The following is a 26,402-nucleotide window of genomic DNA, read 5'->3' on the forward strand; positions in this document are numbered from 1 at the left end:
CTGCAAATTACCCTGAGCTGCATGTCAGGGATGGAAGTAAAAAGCCCAACCTCTCCATTCTTTCCAATATCCCGCACACATTCATCTTAGCACTCATGGAGCTGTCAGGAAGAGAGACAGCTAGCCATAGATAAAAGACAGTAAAACCAGGATGGCAGCACCCAGGTAAAGAGCAAGCTGGCTACTCTTTTTGTGTGTGTGTGTGTGTATTGTGCCATCAAGTTACAGCTGACTTGTAACTAGGGTTTTCAAGGAAAGAGGTGGTTTGCCATCGCCTGCCTGCACATCATGACCCTGGTATTCCTTGGATGTCGCCCTCCCGAATACTAACCCTGCTTAGCTTAACTGTTTAGCTCCTGAGATCTGACAAGATCAGGTTAGCCTGGGGCTATCCAGGTCAAGGCCCATGTGTGTGTGGGGGGTGATTTTACTGCCCTTTTTCTATTACCAGCTTGCTCCTTGGCAGTCTCATTCTCTTGCCTGAGGGACTGTGCCTGATGCTGAGGAGAGAATGAGAAGGCCAAGAGGACAGCCATTCCCCTCACTCCAGATAAAGAAGGGCTGGCTAATGTTCAGCAGTGGTATGGACAGACAACATGCTCAGAGGTACTCTGGTAATATAAATGGTTAGTCATATTTAATACTAATGTTATTGTGCGCGTGTTTGGGGTGGCACACAGGGTGTGCAAGTAGTAATGTTTTCGTTGATGGGATATACAGATGTGGCCCTCCAGGAGGTGAGGAGTGAAAGTGCCACTGTTTAAAACCCTTTGCAGCACTAGGCTTGCAGCCAATTTTAACTTTCATTTCAGTCCAGGCTTTTCTGTGGCTCAAAAACAAATATGTTAAATACTGCACTTGTCTTTGCCTGTGTGCCCCCCCCGGGGGGGGGGGAGAGCAGGACATGATAACTGACTTCCATAGGCAGCAGAGACTCACCAGATGCCATGGTGTTCCTTAATTGCTTCTTTATTGAATGCTAAGTCCGCACAAGCTTCCTTACTAGCGAACACAGTTCCCTTTACTGGCCCATTTCTGCCCCTTCAAACCTCGGGGCTGAGCTGTGTCTGCCTTGGGCAGTTCTACCAGGCCTGTCCTGGTTTGCCAGCCTTATCTTGCCCCAGCCTTATCTTGCCCCAGTTAGGAAGTAGTGGGATTTTGGTTGCTAAACCTGTGGGACTCTCAAGCAGACACAAAGGCTTTAAGATTTCTGCCTCCACCCCTCTTAACATCCAGCCTGATGAAGAGTTCTGGAAATCTCAAAGGCTTACATACAGTTAGTTCTGTGCTGCTGTGGCTGGTATTAATAAATGTGTAACATTGATTTGTCATATTTTGCCATCACCTTAAGGAATGTGCTCAAATTCTGGTTGTGATAGGTTAGTTTTGGACAAAATGAGAACAGCTGTGAACTTTAAAGTATAAATATTATAACGTGTTGAGGATTCCAAAATTAAAATGACTGCGTCAGCATTATGTTTGCAGTAGATAAGTGTGAATGCCAGGACTGGAACAGATATGCTGATGACCCTTGAGAACTAAATCTCGGTGTTAGGCTGGAACACCAGTTAGCCTAAGAATACTTGATCCAGGATTAAAATTCTGCCAAGCAAATGAGGAATGACGGTCACATTAGTGTTCTGCTACAAAATCCAGTCACTGCTAAAAAACAGTTGTGTGGATCTTCCTCCTGCAAAGCCTTGGTGTTTTAAGAGTGCAGGGGTTACAATCTAAAAAGACCTGAAGCTGGGTATTGTTGGTGAAGTTCATTGGGTTAGGCTCATTCTTTCACAGGGCTGCTATGGTAATATAGGGAAGGACCAGCAACAAACTGCAGGATACTATGTCAGGCCATTAGCCTATGAAGGTCAGAATTGTCCACTCTTGACTGGTGGCTGCTCCGCAGGGCTTCAGAGGTCTTTGACATCACCTGACAGCTGGGATTAAGAACATGGGGCTTTCTGCATTGGACCCTGTTTTACATAACTGAAAGTGCCTCAAAAACAGCCCCAGCTCCTCTTTTAGGAGGAGGATTCAACTGGGGGGCTATGGCAGGGAGAAAAGGTGGTTCTGGGAAAAATGCATCCAAACAAACTACAATTGTAGAGAGGGCAAAACCTAACACACAACACAACCTCAAACATATGGAGGGGCAAAAAAGGAGCCCCTGAGGCCAGATTGCCCCCTCGGACCGGATTTCAATGTGACGCTGGCTGCTAAACTGCCTGCTCTTGGATAAACCCACCGTCTCGTTCCAAGCACTGGTGGACGCGCAGTATTTGCTTGGCCGGCCACCAGCCTACCCGCGCAGCACTAAGCGACGGGCTCGTGGCGGCTGCGGCGGCGCGCGAAGCGGCCGAAAGGTCCATGGAAGCGAGGCGCTGCAGGCCCGCCAGGTCGCGCGCACGTCCTCCACCTGCCAGGAGGATCAGGCGGGGCTCTTGTCCGCAGAATGCGTTGGTGGGCTGCAGCCTGCCCCTTCAGGCCACGCATGGTGGCGTCTTTCCATCTCGAAATGTTCAGATCTCCACGCAGGCAGGGAACTGGCGCAGCAAGCAGAGCGGGTGTGCCTTTTCAGTTCACTTGGGCTCGCTTTGTAGTTGCCATGACTTCCTAAACGTCCTCCTTCATTTGCACTATGAAGTAGTGCAGCTCATTCGACCAACTCCTTCCCCTCGGCAGTATAGATGCCGGCCGGGCCGGAGTCTGCGGGGACAGACGGTACGCGGCGCGGGCGCGGGAGGTTTTGCCTTGGGTCTGCCGCTCTCTAGCGGCACGTCCCCCCCCCCCCCAAGCTCAGCAGTCGGCAGGACGGAGCGTCTCGCTGGAAGCCGGCGCGGCGGCCCCCCTCGCCTTCCCCCTCCCCGACACCAGGGGGCGCAGCCAGGGAGCCGGCGAGGCCCTCCGCTCGTGCTTGTGGCCAGGCGGAAGAAGATGGCTGAGCTTCCGGGCCACCCTCGCCCCCATGTGTCTGTGGTTCCGGCGTGGCGACCGGCGCGAGGATGAAGTTCGCTTACCAGGTGGGCCGGTGTGGCGCGCTCCCCCCGCGCCCCCCCCGCCTTCCTCGTGCCCCTTTCAACCGCGTGGCCGTGAAATCTGCCCAGCGGTTTCTGACTGAAGCCGCTGCGGCCGGCGGGGCTCGTGGAGACCTGATGCGCGGTCTTCGCCGGGGGGGGCGGGGAGGCGGGTCGATCCTCGTCTCCTGCATAGGTCAAAGGGGGCCCGTGCGCCCGAAGCCTTCCTCGGCGCACGAAGGGTCGGGTTTCTTTTTCTTGAAACCAGCGCCCTTGTGGTTCTCCCTGGGGCGCGCTCAGCCCGCGCAGGAGGCGGCGACGGCCGTGGGGGCTGAGCAAGGCCTTGTCGCCGCTCTGCGCCGTCGCTTCGGAATACTCCCCCCCCCCTAGAGACTGTGAGCGTCTCTGGGCCCCTCCCAGCAATGGTTCAGATCCAATTTTTGTGCAGGCGGAGCAAGGCATCAGAGACGCGAAGAGGCCTCAGGTTTAATCCCTGCGTTTCCATGTTTGTTCTATTTGAGCTTCTGGGAAAAGGGCAGATTTCCAGTCAGATACCCTCATTTCCCTCTCCTCCATGTGCTCTGACTCTGTATTCTTCCCTTTCTAGAGCAGCTTTCCAGTTCCATCTCACCATAGCTTCCCTCTCTGCGAAGATATTTCTTCTTAGTTACTATCAGTCTTCATAGTATCCCAGCTGCTTTCTCTAGTCTTGTCAATTTTTCAAGGAAGAATTGTTGGGCTCCTTGTCAAATTTTTCTCACATGAATACCATGTTTGGAAAATAGGTGTGTGCCAGCAGGGGCCCTGCAAGGAACTGTGGAGACATCTGATTTTCCTCTCCCCCAACTCTTTCTTTTCCCCCTTCCCTGAGAGCCATTATAATATCTCCCCTTTCCCTTCTTCCTTCTCTCCTTCCCGCCCATGAACTAACCAACATTTATCTGCTATCTTGTCTTCAGTGTGATCCCCTTCCCTCCCCCGGGCAGCCTCGGCCAAGGAAAACTATGGCTTTGTGTGGTGTTGGTTGCCAGACTGGGCCCAGTTGCTTGGTGGGTAACTCCCAAGGACTTGCGGGAGGCACCTCATTTCCACTTTTATCACCTTTTTCACACTCTTTCCTTTTTTCTTCCTCTTGGCAATCCCCACATCCTCACATTTCCCTGCTTCTTTCTCTCCCTCCCATCCACCAACCTAAATTTTATCTGCTCCCCCATCTTCAGTTATATTTATTATTTCATTTGTACCCACCTTCCTTTTTCCATAATGGGGATCCAGAGCAGCTGACATCATTCTTCTCCATTGAATCCTCACATCAACTCTGTGAGGTGAGCTGAGAATGTATAACTGGCCCAAGATCACCCCAGGCTTTAACAGCAGAATGGGGATTTGTATCTTGGTTTTTTAGATTCTAGTCTGAAATTCTAACCACTAATCACTACACTTTGGTGATGTAGCTGCTATTGAACAGTAGCAAGCAGCCAGGCCTGGGTTGGTTATGCAAATTGTGTGGTAGCAAGTCGCCTGGTTGTTGCTACTGGGCCTGGGCCCAATGAGTCCTCTTTCAAAGGCCAAAACAGCCCTGGAAAGGGCCCTGGCTTTTACTGACAGAAACCAAGTTTAGAAGGCTGTGTGGTTGCCTAGGAATGGCCACTGAGGATATTCCTTTCTTAGAGCTATAGGTGCTGCTTGGGAGAGTTAACCCTGAAATTTTTGTTTTCATTTTTTAAGATTACAGATTTTTCTGCAAACCAGGGCATTTTTCAGGTTTGTAAAAAGATCTGTCTGGTCTTTTCATGGCTCCAGTCTCCGGATTTAAGAATCCACAGATCAGGCCACGTTGAGGGTTAGATATATTGATTCATTCTGAAGTTTACGTTCTGTTAAGATACTTCATTTGTAACTTCAAAAATTAATATTTGAAGCAATTCTCAAGAGAGTAGTGATATGGACTTGTCTACCTCAGTTTTCTGGTTCACTCACATTCATATTATTGCTATCTTCTAGTTCTCCAACTTGCTGGGCACAGTTTATCGATGTGGAAACCTGAATTTCACTCCAGATGGGAACTCTCTGATTAGTCCCGTGGGAAACAGAATTACTGTCTTTGACTTGAAAAAGTAAGCTCTTTTTCTCATTATTGTTACAATAGAACTATCCCAAACAAAATGCAAGCCTTTGAAGGACTTCTCTAAATGGATGAAGTATGTTGGATAATCTTCACACTGTATTTATCTCAAAATAAGATGACTTTAAAAACTTTGTTTGGCTTTCTAAAGGGGGAGGGTCATGTTTCCCTTGGGTATACAAATCCTCTGAGTAGCACTAAGTTGAGGTGGCGAGGGGTTGATGTGAGAGTTGATTCTCTTACAGCAAAAGCTCACAAACTCATTCACTAGTAGAAAGGAATAACAGGTAACCTCTGCCAAGTGCTTTTAGCCATTTTGTTGCAAGGGGAAAGAGAAGGAGTCTGGTGGGGGATGGGGCCAGTGCACTTGTGCCCACTCTCCCTCCTTGCACAGTGAGTCAATGGGCGGGTGAGCTTTTCTGCACAGAGCTCCTATTCTCTTCTCAACCTCAATAGCTGTATTTTTGCATTTAGAAACGCAGTCTTTAAGGTTGATTTGTGTGCATAAGTCTTTTTCTAGCTGAATCATCATTGCTGAATTGAACTGAAGAGTATAACTAAACTTATGACTTTGATTATTATTTTGCATGCTTAAAAAAGAAAACCCAAACATCTTATTGATTCTTTCCCCTAGTAACAAGTCTGAGACGCTACCACTGGCAGCCCAATACAATATCACATGCGTGGGACTTTCTCTAGATGGAAACCTTGCCATACTTGTTGACGAAGGTATTTATTTTGTTTTGACAGGTGCCAAAGAGAAATATAAACATGAGTAAGAAGTTTTTTCTTAACATAAATATTAAGCTGTAATAATATTAGATACGCTTTCAATGATATTTTTCTGTTTTGTATATTCTGTTGTGGCCAACAGATGACATTGCTGAGAAACTGAATTAAATTCCCTTGAATAAAACTAACTTTATTTTAGTTAGAATGGGGGCTTCAAACTGTGTCAGAGTATATTGTTTGAATGTTGTTCTATAGAAGCATATTTTTCTTTGCTCTCTTTCCTGTAGTGGGAGCTGCCTTGCTTGTCAGCTTGATCAGTAAATCTGTGATTCACCAGTTCCACTTTCATAAACCTGTACATAGTGTCTGCTTCTCCCCAAATGGAAAGTAAGAGGAACTATTTTAAACTCAATTTTTCCCCTGCATTTGACAAAATTGTGCAAGTAGAAATTATCCCCAGATTAAATTTGGCCCATTATTAAAATAGGGGCCAAATAAATAAAATCTGTGGACCAGGTGTGTTGAACTCATTTGTTATGAGGGCTGGATATGGCACAAATATTACTTGGTTGGGCCGGGCCATGCCTCTCCAGCCCTGATCGGGAATGTGGGGAGGGGGTTGGATCGAGAGTGGGGGGTGGCGGCTGCCTCAGCTGGCTCACGGGCCAGGTAAGAGCTCTCAAGGGGCCGGATCCAGCCCGCAGGCTGTATGTTTGACACCTCTGCTTTAGACTCTTAGAAGAGGAACAAAATATTCTATTGCCTCTGCTTTAAACAGTGATGGACATGTAGTTTTTGTCCTGTATGCAAGTATATTCTAGAGATAATAGAATAAGGACAAAAAATAATTGTTGATAATTTCTGTCTTGGACGTTTACACAGTTTTACTTAATTCTCTGAATAATTGTTTCTTGCCTAATATTGTTTGGCTTCGTTTTATTGATTTTTCTTGCCCTGCTGAATTATATGCAACACGCCTACTCTGTATTTTCTGTGCAACAGGAAATTTGTGGTAACAAAGGACAAGGTTGCTCTGATGTACCATGCCCCAGGGAAGAAACGAGAATTTAATGCGTTTGTTCTTGACACAACTTATTATGGTGCGTATGATGAAACAACATGCATAGCCTGGACTGATGATTCAAAGTAAGTGTGTTAAAATATGTAACTTGTCACTCCATCAAAGACAATCTGCAAATATATGCAAAATCAGTTCAAACTTGTGCTTCTTGTGATACATTTTGACAGTCTTGCAAACTTCTGGACATTTTGTTCTAGTCCAGGGGTATCGAACCTATTTGTTACGAGACTTGCACATAAGTGTTGCCGGGCCGGGCCATACCTCTCCAGCCTAGATCAGGAGCGGGGAGGGTGTGTGTCAGGCAGGATCTACATTTTTTTTGAAGGGGGGCAAAAGTATAAAATGGCACCCCCCTTATACAAATATTTTTCTTTAAATATACGTATATAATCAACGTATATAATATATGAATATAATCAACAACTCTTTAAAACAATAAATTGTGTTGACCTCTATGAATTGTTAAAGAATAATTACACTTTTACGTTATCTTGGGGGCTTTCATTCCAGTCCCAGAACACTTGTGCTAGCCCTAGGGGCTGTCATTCTACCCCTGGGGCTGTCAATCCAGTCCCAGAACTCTTCTGCTCTTCCCAGGGGCCATCATTCCAGTCTGGGGGCTTTCATTCCAGTCCCAGAATACATCTGCTTGTCCCAGGGCTGTCATTCCACTCTGGGTACTTTTATTCCAGTCCCAGGGGCCGTCATTCCACTCGGGGGGCTGTCATTTCAGCCCCAGAGTAGTGTATCTGGGCTTAGAAACCTTACTGGAAAATCCATTCCACATTTTCTTTGCAACTCTTTTTGTGCTGTAATGTATTTCAATGGAGCTCATGCAAGTCAATTGGCTATCCAGGCTCCTATTATCTTCAATGGGCTGTGCAGCCTCTCCCATTGTTTCTAATGAACAATCCTGTCCTTCATTGTAGTACATCCCGTGGATGTTTTCAGTGGCGCTCTTCCCAGCCAGGCTCCCTTTCCTCTGAAGTGATCAAGTATAAGAATTCCCAGCATTTTCTCTCTCCCCTCCCCCTTTCTCTTTTCACCCCATTGAGGAATATGTTTGAGAACGATTCTTGTCTGCACTTAGTTACACGGGGACCAGAATACATGGGAGGGCAAAAAAAAAAGAGAGAAGAGATTGATCAAATAGAATGAATACACATGCCTGGATTTATGCAGACGCCAATGTAAATGGCTGTGGAATCGAGGTGTGTGGGTAACATCGCATTCCTTACTGGGCGTGGGGTGGGGCTGTTCCTAGATGGGCCCAAGTCCAGGAGCTCCGCTAGCAGCACAACGCTGCACCACGCTGAGGAAGGGAGAGAGCAAGCCACGTGCAGTTACCTCACCCCACGCACGCCCAACGCCACCACGTGCCTGTGCTCAAGCAGGCGCTCACTGGAGCTTTACTGAAGTGCCTGTAGAGCTCTTTCTCTGAGCCACGCTTTGGATGAGCTCTTGTTCATCCCTCCTCCCCCACCCAGCCTTCGGAGAAGTGGGAGCGGGGGATCCAAGGACTCGGGTGGCAGGCCGCTCTGCCCCCTCCCCGCTCCACCCTCCCTTGGCACAGCCCCTTTGCAGAGACTTCGGGTGGCACTGGCTGGGCCTGGGAGCTGAGTGGTAGCAGTTGCAGGCGGCAGTGGGGCTGGAGCACGAACCCCGCACCCCTACGCTGATCTTGGGAGTTCGGAGGCACAGAGAGTTGCCCTGCAGCCAGCCTCGCTTTTGCACTTCTCGTCTCCCCATGCTCGGGGCAAGTGCTTCAACCAGCCTCTTCCCAACCAGCCTGGGGGAGGGGTGGCTGCCTTGGCTGGCTAGCGGGCCGGATAACAGCTCTCAAGGGGCTGGATCCGGCCAGCGGGCCGTAAGTTTGACACCCCTGTTCTAGTCAGTTTAGGCTTTGTATCTCTTGTGCACACTTCTGTTTTTGTTTTTTGTCCTAGATCTTTCATTAATGTCAATCAATTTAGAATAAAACAATTTTGGGACCATGAAGGACTTGCAAGGAGCAAAATCCCACCCACCCCTGCTGGCCCCTTCTTCTCCCCCACCCCTTGTTCAGCTCCCCACTCTTCTGCTGCCGCCATGCCTTTCTCTGGCCCAACCCTCCTAACACCATCGCTGCTTGCTCTTGCCTTCTCCCCCTGAACATACCACCACTTTCACTTTCTTCTTCTTCTCTCTCAGACTTCTCCCCCCCCACACCATCTCATCATCGCTGCCACATGCTTCAGTAATATTTATTGCAGTAGCAGCCCTAGAATGGCAGTTGTGGTGCTACACTGTGAGTTCTTTTTTAATTGAAGTTCTAACGTCTGCAAGTGCAGGCACCTCCAATTTTCTGAAAACCTTCCTTACATTTTTTTCCTTTTCAGATTTTTGTGAAAAACCTGGGGGTTTTAACATCCCTGGGTGATCCCTCCCCCATGAATGTTTTGGTCAATATGGGGGGAGGATAATGTTTACCATTAGATATGATAAACCCATGATTTATAATGGGATCATCCCCATTTTAATAATTCAATTAAGCCACCTTGAGCAAACATTTTGGAGAGGTTGCATAGACATTTTCAAAACAAATATTTTTAAATAGATGCTGTATTATTTAAACATGAATCTTTACATGGTTCCCTGATGATCAACCAATATCAGCTGTTTTTCCACATTTACTATCTTTAAAAGTTAGTCAGCCACTTTGAAATTATTTTTATTGTCTCTTGATCTGTTTAATCTCTTTAATCTCATATAATTGGACATTTCTAGAAAACTTACAATTTAGGCATCAGCAGTAAGGCATTGCCTAAGTAGATATTCCAGCTTAAACTGAGCAGATCTCCAGAACCACTGAAGGCATGAGAATTGGGGGCTGTGAAATGGATCCAGTAGTTACCTTCCGTTCATGGAAAGAGTCCAGTGTAAAGCTCCCTTCATGAACGGAAGGGCACAGTTGCATCTAACTCTCTCTCTCTTCAGTCCTCGGTGTCTTTCCCATGGTTATCATCAGCTGTTTTGTTAATCAGTTGTATTGTGTACTAGATTGTTTGCTTGACCTATGCAGTAACTATTGGTTTGTCCATTCAAATATTCTAAGTATATTTCTTGCTGTTGTTTTTTTAATTCTTGCAGATGTTTTGCAGTTGGCAGCAAGGATATGTCAACATGGATTTTTGGTGCAGAACGATGGGCCAATCTGATTTATTATGCTCTAGGAGGTCATAAGGATTCCATAGTTTCCTGCTTTTTTGAAGAAAACAGTCTGGATGTATGTACATTTTTTGTGTTTTTTCACATCATCTATGTTTTTAGGTTATCAGCTAGCTTGTTTTGGGGAAACTATGGAATTTTTAAATTTTTATTTTATGTACATTATTTACAGCCTGCTTTTCTCACTTGGACTTGAGGTGGATTACACAGAGTGAGTCAATAAAATTGACAGGTTGGGACATTCAGTGGACCGTACAATAGGAATTTGAGTTGTAGAACCAACCAGAAGTCTAAAAACAGAACTGAAGTAAAGCATAAGTATTAACGTGACATATTAAATGATGCAAGAATTACATAGCAGGATCCTGGTTTGAGCAAGCTATACACCGTAGTATAGACCGCAGTCCCTCATAATTTTTCCAAGTATCTTTGTGAATAATTTAGTTTAGTGGGACTCTATTGCCTGTGTAGAAAAGCCCTCTTGAATAATTCAGTTTTGCACAGTTTGTGGAAAGCCAGGACAGCAGGAGGCTTCCTGACTTCTTCAAGCCTGCCATTCCACGAGATGGGAGCCCGAACAGAGAAGGCACATGCATAAGTGTACTCAGGTCAAAATGTTTGTTTCTTTAACAAATTTATCATTAATGAGGACTAGAGAAGTGGTTTTAAGTTTATTAGTAACTTGTCTCTTGAGAGTAACCCAATTATGTTCGTAATCTCTAAACCCATCTCATATGGGAATCTGGTTGTAGAATTGGGCACTGGCAACTAATATTAATTTATATACATATCTGGCACCCAAATTTGAACAATAAACTTAATATGAAGGTCTTGTTGGCTCAGTTTTTCTCCTAAAACCCAAACACTATAGAAAACAGAGGGAGTGATTTTGATAACTACAGGCTAGGTAGATTTTTAAGAGACCCTGTCTTACAAATGCATTTCAGTGGCTAACAGATTCTAGTGAACTGTGACCAACCTTTGCTTAATTTCTTATTGAATTAGTGGCATGAAATTCTATTTAATTCATTGGTTTAATGCTCGATTCTATTGTGTTGTGATTGTAGTAGTTATATATGTGTTTGTGTTCCAGCTGTACACTATCAGTCGAGATGGGGCTTTGTGTGTGTGGCAGTGTGATACAGAACTAAATGGCTTGAAACCTATAATGCCCAAACAACAAACTGAAGACAAAGAGGAATCGACAAAAGACCAAGAGTTCACAGAAGAGCAACAGGGCAAAGAGATTCGAGGAAAAGTCAATGAAATTGAACAAGAGAATAGAAAGAAAGTGAAATACTCATGTGCTGCCAAGTAAGTGATCTTTCAGGGGGCTATGGCAGTACAGGAGGAATTTGTTTTAATGAACATATTTGTCTTGCATCCAAAGCCATGATTTATAAGTTTTTTGTTTTAGCCGCCAAAACCAAACTCCATTGGTTTCTTTTCAGCATGTGCCCTGTATTACGTGAGTTACGGGCATTACTGAAGTGAGTGGCTAATTTGTAAGTAGACTTCTGAGCTACAAAAACAAACCAAAAAACGAATAATGATTTTAAATCACAATGTAACAATACAGGAGGAGGAGCAGCTGTGCATGGGGAGGTAGGGGCTGAGTAGGTGGAAGAACTCTCAGCCCTCGGTGCAGTCGTTTGCCCTGCTTAGGGGTACATCTTTCCCCACCCTTCCTTTCCCACAGCAGCTTTCTGTGGTCCTTGAAAAGGCATTGCTGGGAATCACAGAACCCCTAAGGACAGAATTTTATTTATTTACTTAATACCCCACCTTTCTTCTCAAGAGAAATCCAGAGCAGCTTACATAGTTCTCCTCTCCATTTTGTCCTGACAAAAACTTTGTGAGGTAGGTGGAGCTTGGCCCAAGGTCACCCAGCAAGCTTCCGTGGCCTGAGTGGGGATTCCCTTAGATTTCAGTGATGGTCTGACCGCTACACCACATTGGCTCTCACAAAGGCCACTAGGCACAGAATGCCACAGCCAAGAGAAAGAATTATGAAACAATATTTCAATTTTTTTCTGTCCAATTCCTTTTTTTTTATTTTTATTGCAGCCTCCCTCCTCCGTGCCTGTTGGCTTTTTGTGCCATCAATTTAGGCATTATAAAGTTCTGGTTGTCATTTTCAGGAGACCTGTAGGGTTGGCTGTAATTCTTCTGAGGTACCCAAAATTGTAACGCCTAGAGAAATGGGACTGCCACATTGTTTAGTCCAGTCCTCTATCTTGCATTGGAAATACTAGTTAGCATATGTCTTGTGTTAAATATGAGTCACTAGTACCTCTTGCAGCTTCCTAACATTTCACTTTTCATACAGGTATTTTTTCAACAAAGAAGGAGATTTTAACAACCTGACCACTGCAGCATATCACAAGAAAACCCATCTACTTGTCACTGGCTTTGCTTCTGGAATTTTTCATCTCCATGAGCTTCCATACTTCAACCTCATCCATTCTTTAAGGTTAGTATGGGTAGTCCTTATTGATTGAAGACATTTTAGTGTCATGTTGTTAAAGGAAACACTGAACATCATTAGTTTTTCTGTGCAATCCTAGGTAGAGTTATTCCTGTATTGAACTGAATGGGTTTACACTTTGCATTATATGGCTCTGAAAAGCCGCTAGTTATAATTGTATGGTATCTGAGCAAGGAGGCTGTTATTTTAAAATCAAAGAATCTTTGGTAATGTAGAGAGACACTGACTGCCATCCATCGCTTACAATTGATGAAGTGTAATTTAATTACTGAATGCCAGATAAAAATCTGAATATTGCAGATATTAAGCAGCGTCAGATATTTAGCTAATCACACAGTATTAGCATATTTAGCGTATTTTAACTGGAAGGGTTTAATGCTGCCTCAGTATAATGCACATCAGCGGATGCAGACAGTCTCCTCTCAGCCTGCCCATAACATACTGCATTCGCTGTAAAGCTGTCGCTCTTCTCAGCACCTTAAAGAAGCACAACATTAAACAACTGTTCTGTAAAGCATACACTTATGCAGATCCACTGACCTCGGCATAATGATATTCTCGGGTTAAAGTGGGACATTTTAAAACAAACATGGTGAAAATAGAAATGCATGTTTGTGTATCTTGCTTTAGAGTGGGCCTTAGGATCCATTTTACGAAATCCCTCCTGATTTCACTGTTTTACGAAATCCCTCCTGATTTCACTGTGCTAAAAGATACTGGCTTCAGTATCCTTCTTTCCTTTATATTGCTGGAATAAATGTTAGTCTATTAGATGCTTCCAGGGTTCTGTTTTGTCTTCTTTACTTTGGTAGTTTAATGTCTTTATCTGATATTATGTCCCTATCAAAACAGCATAAGAAGCTAAGCTTTGTTTTCAGTCAGCCTATATATGTGTATAAAGTGCCGTCAAGTCGCAGCCGACTTATGGTGACCCCTTTTTGGGGTTTTCATGGCAAGAGACTGACAGAGGTGGTTTGCCAGTGCCTTCCTCTGCACAGCAACCCTAGTATTCCTTGGTGGTCTCCCATCCAAATACTAACCACGGCTGACCCTGCTTAGCTTCTGAGATCTGACGAGATCAGGCTAGCCTGGGCCATCCAGGTCAGGGCTCAGTCAGCCTATCTGAACTTAAATTTATTGGTTTTTTTAACTTAGCATTTCGGACCAGAAGATTGCGGCTATTTCTATCAACAGTACTGGTGACTGGATCGCCTTTGGATGCTCAGGTGTGCAACTGTTGATCAATGCTGTGCTGGGATAACAATTGACTTGCTTCAACCACTGAAAGCTCACTTACAAATGAATCACCATTCTTGAGAGCTGTCAAATTCCAGCTAATTTACAAGCTTATGATTTCATTTCTGTTTGATTCTGGGTTGAGAAATAATGTGAAACACGGCGGGGCTATTGTCTATAACGCACAGAGACAAATAAATTTCATGTTCTGTAGAAAAACGTAACAACCTGTAAATGACCAAAGATATTTATTTTACAGAATTTGTATCCTGCCTTTCTGCCTAATCAGGGCTGCTAAGGCAGCTTATAATTAAGAAGAGATCATAAAACCACAACTAAAATACATACATAAAACACAAAGACAGCGATTAAAACCTAAGGCAGGAAGGGTCATTGAGGGACTGCCAGATGAAACAAAGAAGTCTTCACCTGCTGGTGGAAGACAGTGATAGAAGGGGAAAAATAACCCTGGAAGAGAGTTCCATAACTTTAGTGCCGTGACCAAGAAGGCCTTCTCTCGGGTTGCGAACATAAAACAACTGCTCTGTAAAGCATACACTTTACAGTCAGAAGATGACTGTAATGGTCAAATAGGTTCATATGGGAGTATGCAGTTCTTATGGTATGCTGGTCCCAAACCATACAGGTCTTTAAAAGTCAATACAAGCACTTTGAATTGGTCCTGAACACAAATTGGAAGCCAGTGTAGGACTAAGACTGGGGTGATACGGTCCTACAGCCCACTCAAGTCAGTGTTTTGGCTGCAGCATTTGAAATTCTGAATACTTTTCTAGGGCAGACTCACATAGAATCCATTGCAGTAATGTAAATGTTATCAAGATCTGAGTGACAAGATCTTTTCTGTCCAGTAAAGGCCACAGTTGGCTAACTAATGGAAGCTGGTAGAAGCCTGCCTGGTCACCTCCACCACCCAACCTACAGGCATATGCTCCTTCAAGTGAAGTGCAACCCCATCCAGGGCAGGAGGCACCTTAAATCACATTGAAACCCTGTGGAGACTTGCACTTTTAAAAAATTAGATGTACACCAAATTGGTGTGGAGTGCCACCTTTTGAAATAAATAATTGAAACTATGGAGTATATTTACAATTTTTCTTATAGAAAATGAGGGCATGTATATTTAAAACTTCCATAAAGATACCAAATAATACATTTTATATGTTAAGTTATAAATGATGCATTTAATGTTTTTAAAATAGGAAAAAAAATTTGTTCTATAGGAAAGTATCACATGTGTTCTAATTCCCCCCAAATTTCTGTGTCTCCCCCCCCCCCAAATGTTCTGGAAATTTAACATCTCTGGGAGGTAGGTTAGTCTTGAGAGAGAATGACTGCCCCACAGGCATGCAGTGAACTTCATGGGGGACAGTGGGAACATGAACCTGGGACTCCCAGATTCCTGTTTGATATTCTGGCATGACAGTGCACTGACTCTTATTTGCTGCAATGGAAAGCAAGCCAGTAATTCCAGGAAGTAAGTCGGAATCATGTTTGAGCAGTAGATAAGCACACACCATTCCCAATAGGAATGATAGCAACAAGAAGCTGAACGCCACAGAAACAAGCAGTACTAAATGAATGTTTGGGTCAGGATGGTGTTCAGAAACTGAGAGCCAGTGTGATGTACTGGTTAGTGTGTCTGACTGGGATCTGGGAGTCCCAGGGTCGAATCCCCTCTGCCATGGAAGCTTGCTGGAGGACTTTGGGCCAGGCACATGCTCTTAGCCTAACCTACCAGAGGGCATTACATTCTGCCAGTAACAACCTCCTTGTGGCCCCCGGCCCAAAGAGCGTTCAGCTGTCCTCACCTAGGGCCAGGGCTTTTTCGGTCCTGGCCTGGTGGAACTCCTTCCTAATGAGATCAGGGCCCTGTGGGACCTCAGGGAATTCCGCAGAGCCTGTAAAATGGAGCTGTTCCGCCAGGCCTATAGTTGAGGGCAGCTATGATTTCCCATCAGTGCTGGCCTCTCTGCTCCTCCCCCCTACTCTCCCTTTTTGAGTTTATATACTTTTCAACCACTTGTGGGGTGAACCATGACTGCCTTTCCAGGCCCATAGTGACCTCTATGGTCAACAATTGAGCACCACTTGTCTGTTAACTTATTGATGTTTTATGGGAAGTTAAATGTTTTCTTGATATTGTGATTTTATTGCATTTTATAGTATTTTATTGTATTTGATATCGTGTTGTTGGCCTCCCTGAGCCTGGCTTTGGCCGGGGATTGAGGGCGGGGTAGAAATCTAATTAAATAAATAAATAAAAATAATAGCTTGAACTGGTTCCTTTAAATCTGAGCTAAATGTCCAGCCTTCCTTTCCATTCTCTTGACAGGTCTGGGACAGCTGTTGGTGTGGGAGTGGCAAAGTGAGTCCTATGTGTTGAAGCAGCAAGGCCACTTCAACAGTATGGTGTCACTTGCATACTCCCCTGATGGACAATACTTGGCAACTGGTGGGGATGATGGGAAGGTAAGCCCGCCACTGTTGATGAAAACTGGATTTGTAGTTATCTCAGCCCTACAATTTCCGAATATATACTGTAAAGAGGTCTGATGCGTCTGAGTGTTTGCTTTATTTTTTAGAAAAAGCATTGGTGGTGTTCTGAAATAGGAGCAAATCCACACTTGGCTTATACTGAAGTCATTTAGATTCGAAGTTGGCAGCTCTGCTCGTGATATATAGCCACATCATTAATGGGATGTACAGTTGCGAGTGAAAGGAGGTGTTCTTGCCATTGAGATGCTGGTGGCGTGATTCTGAATTCCATGCTTAGAGGAAGACCTGGTGGGAGCTTATCTCCATTAAGGAAGGAGTGTGGGGGCTGGGGGACCTGTGGAAGTCTATCCCAGAAAAAGAAATATGTCTAAAGCTTAATAAAGGATTTTCTGTTTTTGTTTTCAGGTTAAGGTATGGAACACCAGCAGCGGCTTCTGCTTTGTTACCTTTACAGAACATACCAGCAGCATATCTGCTGTAACATTTACCTCCTCAGGTTATGTAATTTTGAGTGCATCTCTGGATGGAACAGTGCGAGCTTTTGATCTCCACAGGTAAATTGTCCATTTAGTTTTCAGTCTTGCTGAGTTTTGTTTTATCTTGGTGTACAGACCAGTGGGTTTATAGATGAATGTTCTTAATTTAGATGCATTCTAAAGTTATGTTATTAATTCCTTTGTTGGGTTAATTAAAAAGGTAAAGGTCCCCTGTGCAAGCACCGGGTCATTCCTGACCCATGGGGTGACGTCACATCCCGACGTTTCCAAGGCAGACTTTGTTTGCGGGGTGGTTTGCCAGTGCCTTCCCCAGTCATCTACACTTTACCACCAGCAAGCTGGGTACTCATTTCACCGACCTCGGAAGGATGGAAGGCTGAGTCAACCTTGAGCCGGCTACCTGAAACCAACTTCCATTGGGATCGAACTCAGGTCGTGAGCAGAACCTTTGACTGCAGTACTGCAGCTTAACACTCTGCGCCATGGGGCTCCTTACTGGGTTAATTAAGGCACAGTTAAATATACAAATTCTTATAGTACAGTCCTCTGACATAGTTTTACCACTTTAGATGACATGGGTACACTTGGTAATTTGAAGTATCCCATATCAGAATCAAGCCTTGAAGCAGCATGTCATAGGAAATAAAATGAAAAATGCTTTTCAAATATTCAGATGTGAAATTTAAGTTGTTGGCAGTATTAAACTGAAGAATTAACTTTTGTGCTTAAATTATATTTCTGTATATTTTAACAGGTACCGCAATTTCCGCACATTTACATCCCCTCGACCAACTCAGTTCTCTTCCTTGGCCGTAGACAGCAGTGGCGAGATAGTTTCAGCTGGTTCTCAGGACTCTTTTGAAGTATTTCTGTGGTCTGTACAGAGTGGACGACTCTTAGATGTAAGAAATAGACTTTCTTTGTTGTAATCTCAAACTGTTTGGAAACCCTTTCCTAAGCCCAGCTTTATCCCCAGTGAAGAGACACCCCCCACACACACACAGACACACACTTGTATATTTAAAATGTTGCATCAAAAGATATTCCCTATTTGTTGTTGCCACAGTTGATGAGTCGTACATGTATTAAAAAGACTACAAACGCAGCTATGCCTTGCGTTGTGCATGTGGGTGCAGGAGTGTGAACCAGAGGAACTTTGCATGTAATTGTAGCCTGATAGTGAAATTCCTGGTATAGCTTTAGATACATCCATTTAAATGCTTTGATACAATGTTGTGTTTAGGTAGGTATTCTCTTTGTAAATTCCATGTTTTACATGTATTTTTTCTCCTCCATTAGGTCTTAGCTGGCCATGAAGGCCCCATCAGTAGCCTATGTTTTAACCCAATGAAGTGTGTTCTAGCAAGCGCCTCTTGGGATAAGACAGTCAGATTGTGGGATATGCTGGATAGCTGGAGGACCAAGGAAACCCTAGCCCTGAACTCAGACGGTAAACGCAAATCTCTCTAAGCGTTGTTCATGTGATACTTGTGATTTCGGGATAGCCTGCCTGGTTGAAGTTTTAATCTTAAGAGCAGTTACTGTGAGGAAATCTTGTCTGTGATGCAACTCTTGCCACTTGAATGCATTTTAGCAGGTAATCTAAACGGAATCTTAATTTGTAAAGATGCTATCATGTTCACCATGCTTTCGTGTTCACTGCCTTGGGGATCCTGATGGGTGGAAAGGTGACATAAAAATGAAAATAAATAAAAACAATAAATTAACAGCAATGCAGGTTGTTATGTGACTAAGCCTGAGAATCCTCAAGCTCGCATGTTTCTTCCCAGCCCCTTCCACTCTTTGCATATGTCTAAAAATCAAACATCAGAATCCTTAGGCTTATTCATATACCAAGTTCTGCTGGGGTGTTACATCTGCACCGTGCATGAGAATGTAGAATGTGTGAGAATGTTTCTTGAAACGAGGCTTAACATTGACTTCTCTCACTAAACAAATCTGCAGTGCTTGCGGTTGCTTTTTCCCCGGATGGTAAAGAACTTGCAGTTGCTTCCTTGGATGGACAGATAACCTTCTGGGACCATGAAAATGCAGTGCAGACTGGCTCAATTGAGGGAAGACATGATCTACAGATGGGAAGAAAGGAACTGGACAAAATAACAGCCAAACAAGCTGCTAAGGGGAAGTAGGTGGAATATTGGTGAACATTTTTTCAATGTGGGTTTTATTAGGCATGTTTTAATGGAAGAGCAGGAAAACTGTATAGCATGCTTCTCTCTCATGACTCCTTTGTGTGTGTCCTGCGGGCTTTGTTGGAATCTGCGAATTACAACTATTTTTTTTTAATTCTTGCAATATATCTTGGATGCAGGGAGAAGTTTCAGTATCTCTATGGTGGTGCTAATATTGGTTTGATTAGGTAATGAAACAGGTGTTTGTACAGCTAGTGGTGAACTGATAATGAGTTTAGTCTTTGGCTTAGGTGATTTGCAAGACTAATCAGGGCTCACACCTCTATTAAAGCTCTTGTCATATTAACAGTTAACACCTTGCTTGTTCCATCTTAGAAGATAACCTAGTAATTATTCAGAGCAATACTATATTGTGCTCTTCATTAGTATAACCATTTAAATTAGTAAGAGAATGGTAGGTAAACTCTTCAGAAAATAATTTTGTTGAATTTATTATCTATCTGATTTTTGCAAAAATATTACTGCAAGTACATCTTTAAGTGGCATGGAGCATGTCTGACAGTCTAAGACGAGAAAATACTTATCATCTCTTCCACTAGTAGAAAAGATGGTTAATGCTCTGTGGTATGAATTCATTACATTATATTATTCATAATATTGTTTATAGTTTAATCCTGACCTCTTCTGTTTAGATCTCTTTAGTTAGTAGCTTCACAACATGCTTTTCAAGATGGTTTCAACTGAGGTTGGGAGGTAAGAGAGAGAAAGAAGGGTGATGTCTTAGTTCACTAGGCACCTCTGTGTGTCCCCCTTGCTGGGTAGGACAGATTCTTTATTTTCTGATCTACTGCAGGTGCCACTGAATCATGCTCTAAACGTTCGGTTTTCTTATTGCATATTGTTCCACTGTCTGCACCCTTGTTATCCCTTGATGATAATCTCATTTACTGCTGCCATTACTTATATGTCAAGAAAGTTAAATGTGGAAGTGATGCACTCTTTCTAAAACCTGCTGAAGACATTTTCATGGGAGGCTAGTTGTATACGCTGCTACGACTTTTCTTTCAGACGTTTGCAGTTTCCACAGAGTAACTACCCTTGGGACAGGTTAAAACATTGTGAGATTTTAAACTCTGGAATATATTAATAAAATTACTAATTTGCACTTTTTGTTTTCTTCAGATCTTTCACTACTCTCTGTTACTCAGCTGATGGGCAGTCCATTCTGGCAGGAGGGATGTCAAAGTGTGTTTGTATTTATCACATCAAAGAACAGATTATCGTGAAGAAATTTGAAATTTCTTGCAATCTTTCCTTAGATGCAATGGAGGTTAGTGACAGATTTGGGAAAGGTGATTGTGAACTTTGGGACAGGGATAGCTATTGAGTTTGGGAAAGAAATTGACCTAAATGAGGTAATGAGACAGGAGTTTGTACAGCTAGTGGTGAAGTGATAATGAGTTTAGTCTTTGGCTCAGGTGATTTGCAAGACAGTAATCAGGGCTCATAAATAACCTGGTTGCTCTGTAGTGCTGCTCAAGAAACTCTCTCCCCCCCCCCGGGTATTACAGTACTTCAGCCATCACTTTTTTGAAAATAACCACCACAGCCCGTTCATATTCTCAAATTCCAGACACCTGGTCTAAATTTGTCCAGCCTGAAGGCTGTAAAGTGATGAACACTCAATTTTTCACAGGAGTTTCTGGATCGCAGGAAGATGACTGAATTTGGAAGCATGGCATTAATAGATGAAGGAACTGGGGATGATGATGGTGTGGCGATTCCTCTTCCAGGGGTTAAAAGAGGTACTTGTTGCTTTTTAGTAATGTTCAGTATTTCACCCATGACACTTGCTCTACTCGACAAGCAAAGTTTCCTTGCTGAGTCATGCAGGTATGGAAAGGACAATAATATTTAAAGCAAGTATATTGTACATTACTTCTCACGAACAGTTGCACCTTTAAACCAAGTTGCACGTTTAAACCAGTAGCATGATGTTTTTGCTCAGGGGGAGTGAAACTGCTCATATAAGAATATTTGCACTGAATCGTGTGCACTTAGGAAGTTAACTTTTCACAAATTGTCTGTAGATACAGCAGCCAATTCCATGCAGTTAAATTCCTGACTCAGTGTCTTGAATAGCCCTGAGTAGACTGATCTCGTCAGAGCTTGGATGCTAAGCACGGGCAGCACTGGTTAGTACTTGGATGGGAGACCGCCAGGAAAGACCAGGGTTGCTATGCAGAGGTAGGGAATGGCAAACCACCTCTGCTTACCTTACCTTGAAAACCCCATGATCCTGGGGATATTGTGGATCAGTTGTGACTTGATGGCACGCACAATAAATAATACTTGGCTCAGTGTCAGGCTGACTCAAGCAGCACTTTCAGTTCTGTCCCTGCTTTGTGACGTTTCCCTTTGTGTTGCTGCTCCTCTGAGTTTCCTTTGCTACTCTGAGTGGGCTTGATGAGGGTTTATGGAATGAGGAATACTTTGTCTCTTAAATATTAATATCATAGTGACCAGTATTACTATATTTCCACTTGGAAAACAAGAAAACATAGGATTCGTTCCTACAATCTAAAGATGTAGGGATTGCTGATCTTTTCCACATTCCCCTCCCTCCTGCAGTCCTTTCAAACCACAGGAAATTTTATTCTCAGGGTTGTGGAGACCCATGCAGACTAATAGCAGCGTGCATCAGGAGGCTGCGGTGGGGAGGGGAGAAGGGCAGGAAATGCTCTCTCCCCTCTATTCTGTGAGTAGAGCTGCACCGATGGGAGAAACAGAGCGATTTCATCTCTTACCCCTCGCAGTGCACCCTCCTGACCCCCTGTGGCTACTAAACGTTCTGGGGTAGAAAGAACTGCTTAGGGAGTGGAACACAGTCAACATCTATTGTCGCCGGCCAGAGCATTAGAATGGCCTGTACATGTGGTTTTCCTATAAATCCTGTGGAATAAAGCATATAGAAATAAAAGTCTGTTTTTCTGAATAATGTAATGTAGAGTAAAGGTCATGAATTGCCTGCTAGAACTGTTCTGAGAAAACTGAAGCCGCAAGATATACAATGTATAAATAATATTGCCCGCTTCATAGTTGTATCTGAAATACTATCAGACTCCACTTATCAGAGATGCTGGAGTTTTTTCCTCGACACTAACAGGAAGGTTACTTCTGCCTGGGTTTTTAGTTCCTCTGATAACTACAGGGTGAAGAAGAAATAATGCATTTTTCTGATGACTCAGACCTAGCTCACAAGCAGTGTAACAGCTGGTGAACTTGTGACTTAATGCCAAGAAAATGGTGGTGCCTTTTCTGTAAGCCAGGTGGCTATGACACACCACCATTGCAGAAAAATAGTCACTCAAGGCATAAAGTTTTCCACCTCTCAGATCAGATAACACTGATCTGGAGAGAATATAAGGGGGAACCAAACTGCCAGGAAAGGAGTTGGTGGAAGACAGCTGAATGCTGTCAGGCCTCACTCTCTTAACATCTCCAAAGATGTAAAATTTGGGAAGAAAGGTTGGTAGAGGACAATGCAGAATTGTCTGGCTATCAGCTTTCTAAATCTCTTGCTTGAGATTAAGAAGGAGTAACTAGAGGTCAGCTGAATGCTGACTGGCTTTGCTCTCTTCACCTTGGGAGATGTAAAACCCCTTAGGGGATTGAGGGAAGATGACTCTGTTTGTCAAGCTTCACCCTCTGACCATTTCTTGCTTATTATAAAATAGATTTACTGTCTTCCTGCCAAAAGCTAAGAAATCCCTTTTGAAAGGGAATTCAGCTCAGCAATTCTAGTCCTCATGGGGGTTGGGATCTGAAGTGAAATGCAGACAGGCTGCTTCATGACAAAGATGGAGACCTTAGAATTCCCATTATTCTATCACAGAGATGGGAGTCTGTGTATTGGATCTTCATCATATTTGGTATATTGAGTCTCCTCTGATCCTAGCAGGGATTAATGGAACCTGATCCTGTTCTGACTTTCCAAATGCTGGCAAGCATGAAGATTGTGTATCCTATATAGATAATTCCCTGTGCTTGTTCCTAGGTCCCTTCTAACTAATAGAAGGGCCTTAGAACTTCCTAGGGGTAAGAGGCCAGAGATATTCCTGCAGAGAAAGGGGGATCTCTGTTCTCTGTGATAATGCACAAGGTACATATAATACAGTGCTTACATTAAACATCTACAGAACCTATTAGGCTTATTCATGAAGACTCTTAAGTAGACATATTCTCTGAAGATTGGCAAAGCCAGAGAACAACAGAGTCTTACATGAAACATTAATACAGCCTTAAGCTTACACATAATGAATTGTACACAACATAAAGGCTATGCATTGCTGACTGTTAAAATGTATTTTATGACATGTTTTGAGAGTGTATGCATATATATTTTATGTGAAATAAATGTTATTTAAAGGAAGTCCCTTGTTCATAAATTTTCGGGCATTCTTCAATAGAAAGCCTACAGTAGTAGTAGGAATTATCATTGACTTCTGGCTGTGAGGTCTCGCTGAATAGATAGCTCCACTTCTCAGTAAGTGGTACATTCTAGGAGTGTAGACCCCTTAACGCCACAATCCGTGACACTATGACTATCAGTTCCCTCCGCAGTATGAACCTGAATGAATTCATGAGCTGTCTTTGTCATAGATATTATGGCCAACTTAATGTACTTTCTGTGTCAAAGTTGGTGCGTACAAGATAAATCCAGCATGTTATGGAATTGCTTCTCATTTTGTTTCAGGTGACATGAGTTCTCGACATTTTAAACCAGAGATAAGAGTGACTTGCCTCCGCTTCTCTCCTACTGGTGGGTGTTTTTATTTATCTGGTTTGTTAATTATGTTTTCTCCACCCATTCATCTCCCCATGGCCTGGCAAGCATGTCATGCTGCTGAAGGAGAAAAGGCATAATAATGTTTTAAGCTGATGCTCAGGAGTTGATGGAGCTGCTTTGTGGTGGCTTAAATGGAATAAATGAACTGTCCTAGTCTACAGCTAGAACACTTTAGCCATGATTTAGTCAGTAGATATTTTGATCACTTATTACATTATCCTAAAATGAGATAGTCAAGTTATCTGTTTGTTGTAGAGTCAGACCATATGCTTTATAGTAGCAAAAAAGTTTAAGAATTTGTTTTTGTTCAAATAGACAACATTTTAAGATCACTTATAAAAACATTCTTATCAGTTCACCTCTAATATATCTGCATGCTATCCTTCAGAGTTGCATGCTCTTAACTAGTATAACCCTTTGCAGGACGAAGCTGGGCAGCAACCACTACAGAAGGCCTTCTGATCTACTCTTTGGACTCTGGTCTGGTCTTTGATCCGTTTGACTTGGAAATTGACATAACTCCTAGCAATGTCCACAAAGTGCTACGTCAGAAGGAGTACACCAAGGCGATTGTCATGGCTTTTCGACTGAATGAGAAGAAACTGATCCAGGAAGTCTTGGAAAATGTGCCATATAATGACAGTAAGCTGGGCTGCTGCTTTAAAGTGTTGTCAAGCCAGTGTTATGGTTGTAGAAGGCAAGACCTTTTGGAGTTCCAGACTGTAGGCCTGATAGTCAGTAGGATCAAATCCTCTGCTTGACCTCAGTGGTAGATGGTTATTGGTAACAGGAATTGGGTGGGGGGAGGGGATTTATTAGGTTTGATTTTTTTCATGTGGAAATGTACATAGATTTTTTAAAAAAACTAAATCGAAACTAGGAGCCTTAGTGATGGGTCATGTATAATGTAGGGCTTTCTGCAGATAAACGTCAGGCGTCTTTGTGTTGTTTCAACTATTAACAATTCCTATTTTTAAAAACATAGTTGAGGTGATCTGCTCATCGCTCCCCGAACTGTATATAGAAAAGATCCTGGAATTTTTGGCCTCTTCCTTTGAGACATCTCGTCACTTGGAATTCTACCTCATGTGGACTCAAAGATTGCTTATGCTGCATGGGTGCAAGTTAAAAACAAGGTTTGTAAACTTTTAGAAAGACATATCTGCTGTTCATCCAGAAAATTTTCAGTGGGAATTAATTGAGCCTAGTTCTGCTTGGCTTTATAAATGCAACCTTCCAGCACCTTCCAGTCATTCTTTAGATGTTTACAACATTCTTTAGATGTTGGTGCGTGTGTTACTTCTGCAAAAAGTAGAGGTTTTATTGCTTCTTTTAATACATTAACATTTTGAAATATTAAATGTAAAAATTAACAATGTAGTTTTATTTTTAAAAAGTACAGAATGTTTACACAGACTGAGATGCAAGCTTTTATGCTTTTGCAGGTCAGGAAAACTTCTGCCTACCATTCAGTTTCTTCAGAAGAGCATTCAGCGTCACTTTGAAGATATTTCCAAACTGTGTGTATTTTTCTTGAATTCGTTTTGTTTTAAACACTTTTACCCTCTCAATAGAAAGAGGCGATAACTGATTGGATTAAGACAATCATGCACCTCTCAGTGAAAACATTTTTCCTCCTTCCTCCCACCCCACTCTCCCATACTAGTGGGGCTGACTCTAATCTGGGAGTGGGAGGCTGTGCTGGCGTCAGAGAGCCTCACTGCCACCACAGTCCAAGGGGGCCAGCATAAGTCACCCAATGCCAGAGTCCGTGCCAGCTTGCACGGCGCAAGTGGCATGGATACCAGCGCAGAATCACGCCATCTCCTGTGGGCATTCCCCTACCCCTTCAGGAATGCATGGTTACAGTTCTTTAAATTTACCCTAAACCCTTTCTCTGGTTCTTTGTACAGTTGTGACTGGAATTGCTATAACATGAAATATATTCTGGCCATTTCAAAACAACGGGGAAGGAAACGTACAGCAGAAGAATCTGAAAATGATGAAGAGCAGCAGGATTTGGAAGAGTCCAGTATTGATTCTCTCATGGAAGAATCAGTTGTGCTTTCATAAAAAACACTTATTTTTATTAATTTTTGAAGATGTTTATTAAAATTCACATGGATTTAAAAGGAGAAATGAACAGCCCTCATAGGGACTTATTTTATGTAAGTAATATGGATGTGCAGCAACTTGATTGAGCAAAGAGGTAGTCTTCTGCCTACTAAGTTGGTATCTTTGTATTCTTCTGAAGGAGCAGAATAACATAACTAATATGTATATTTTAAGCAAAAAATGCCTGTGTTGATCTGTCAGTCAAGAGAGGTGTCAGTGTATATGGGGTAGAATCTAAACTTCCCCAGGTAGTTTTCCTCTCACACTTGGAGAGGTTGTTAACTGCCTCCTTCCCTTTTCCAGTGGCAGCTCGTGGTGTGCTGCCAAAATTGTGAGTCTGCTTATGAGTGGCGTAGGGGGTTGGATCTCAGGCCTGGCTCTTTCTCTG

General features: G+C 43.2%; 1 protein-coding gene across 1 annotated transcript; it reads left to right on the top strand.

Moving 5' to 3' along the window:
* The first annotated feature begins 2,988 nt into the window (after positions 1-2,988).
* Positions 2,989-25,978, top strand: PWP2 (PWP2 small subunit processome component). Its single transcript, XM_056858556.1, has 21 exons — positions 2,989-3,020; positions 5,019-5,131; positions 5,774-5,868; positions 6,159-6,258; positions 6,874-7,017; positions 10,082-10,217; positions 11,253-11,473; positions 12,489-12,632; positions 13,803-13,873; positions 16,237-16,373; positions 16,806-16,954; positions 17,652-17,799; positions 18,197-18,347; positions 18,863-19,043; positions 20,233-20,380; positions 20,747-20,855; positions 23,807-23,872; positions 24,323-24,541; positions 24,885-25,035; positions 25,345-25,419; positions 25,813-25,978. Exons 1-21 carry the CDS (start codon positions 3,003-3,005, stop codon positions 25,970-25,972), a joined length of 2,736 nt encoding a protein of 911 aa, XP_056714534.1. The 5' UTR covers positions 2,989-3,002; the 3' UTR covers positions 25,973-25,978.
* The last annotated feature ends 424 nt before the right edge of the window (positions 25,979-26,402 follow it).

The sequence above is a fragment of the Euleptes europaea genome, chromosome 12 (assembly GCF_029931775.1).
Source record: "Euleptes europaea isolate rEulEur1 chromosome 12, rEulEur1.hap1, whole genome shotgun sequence".
NCBI classification, from domain to species: Eukaryota; Metazoa; Chordata; class Lepidosauria; order Squamata; family Sphaerodactylidae; genus Euleptes; species Euleptes europaea.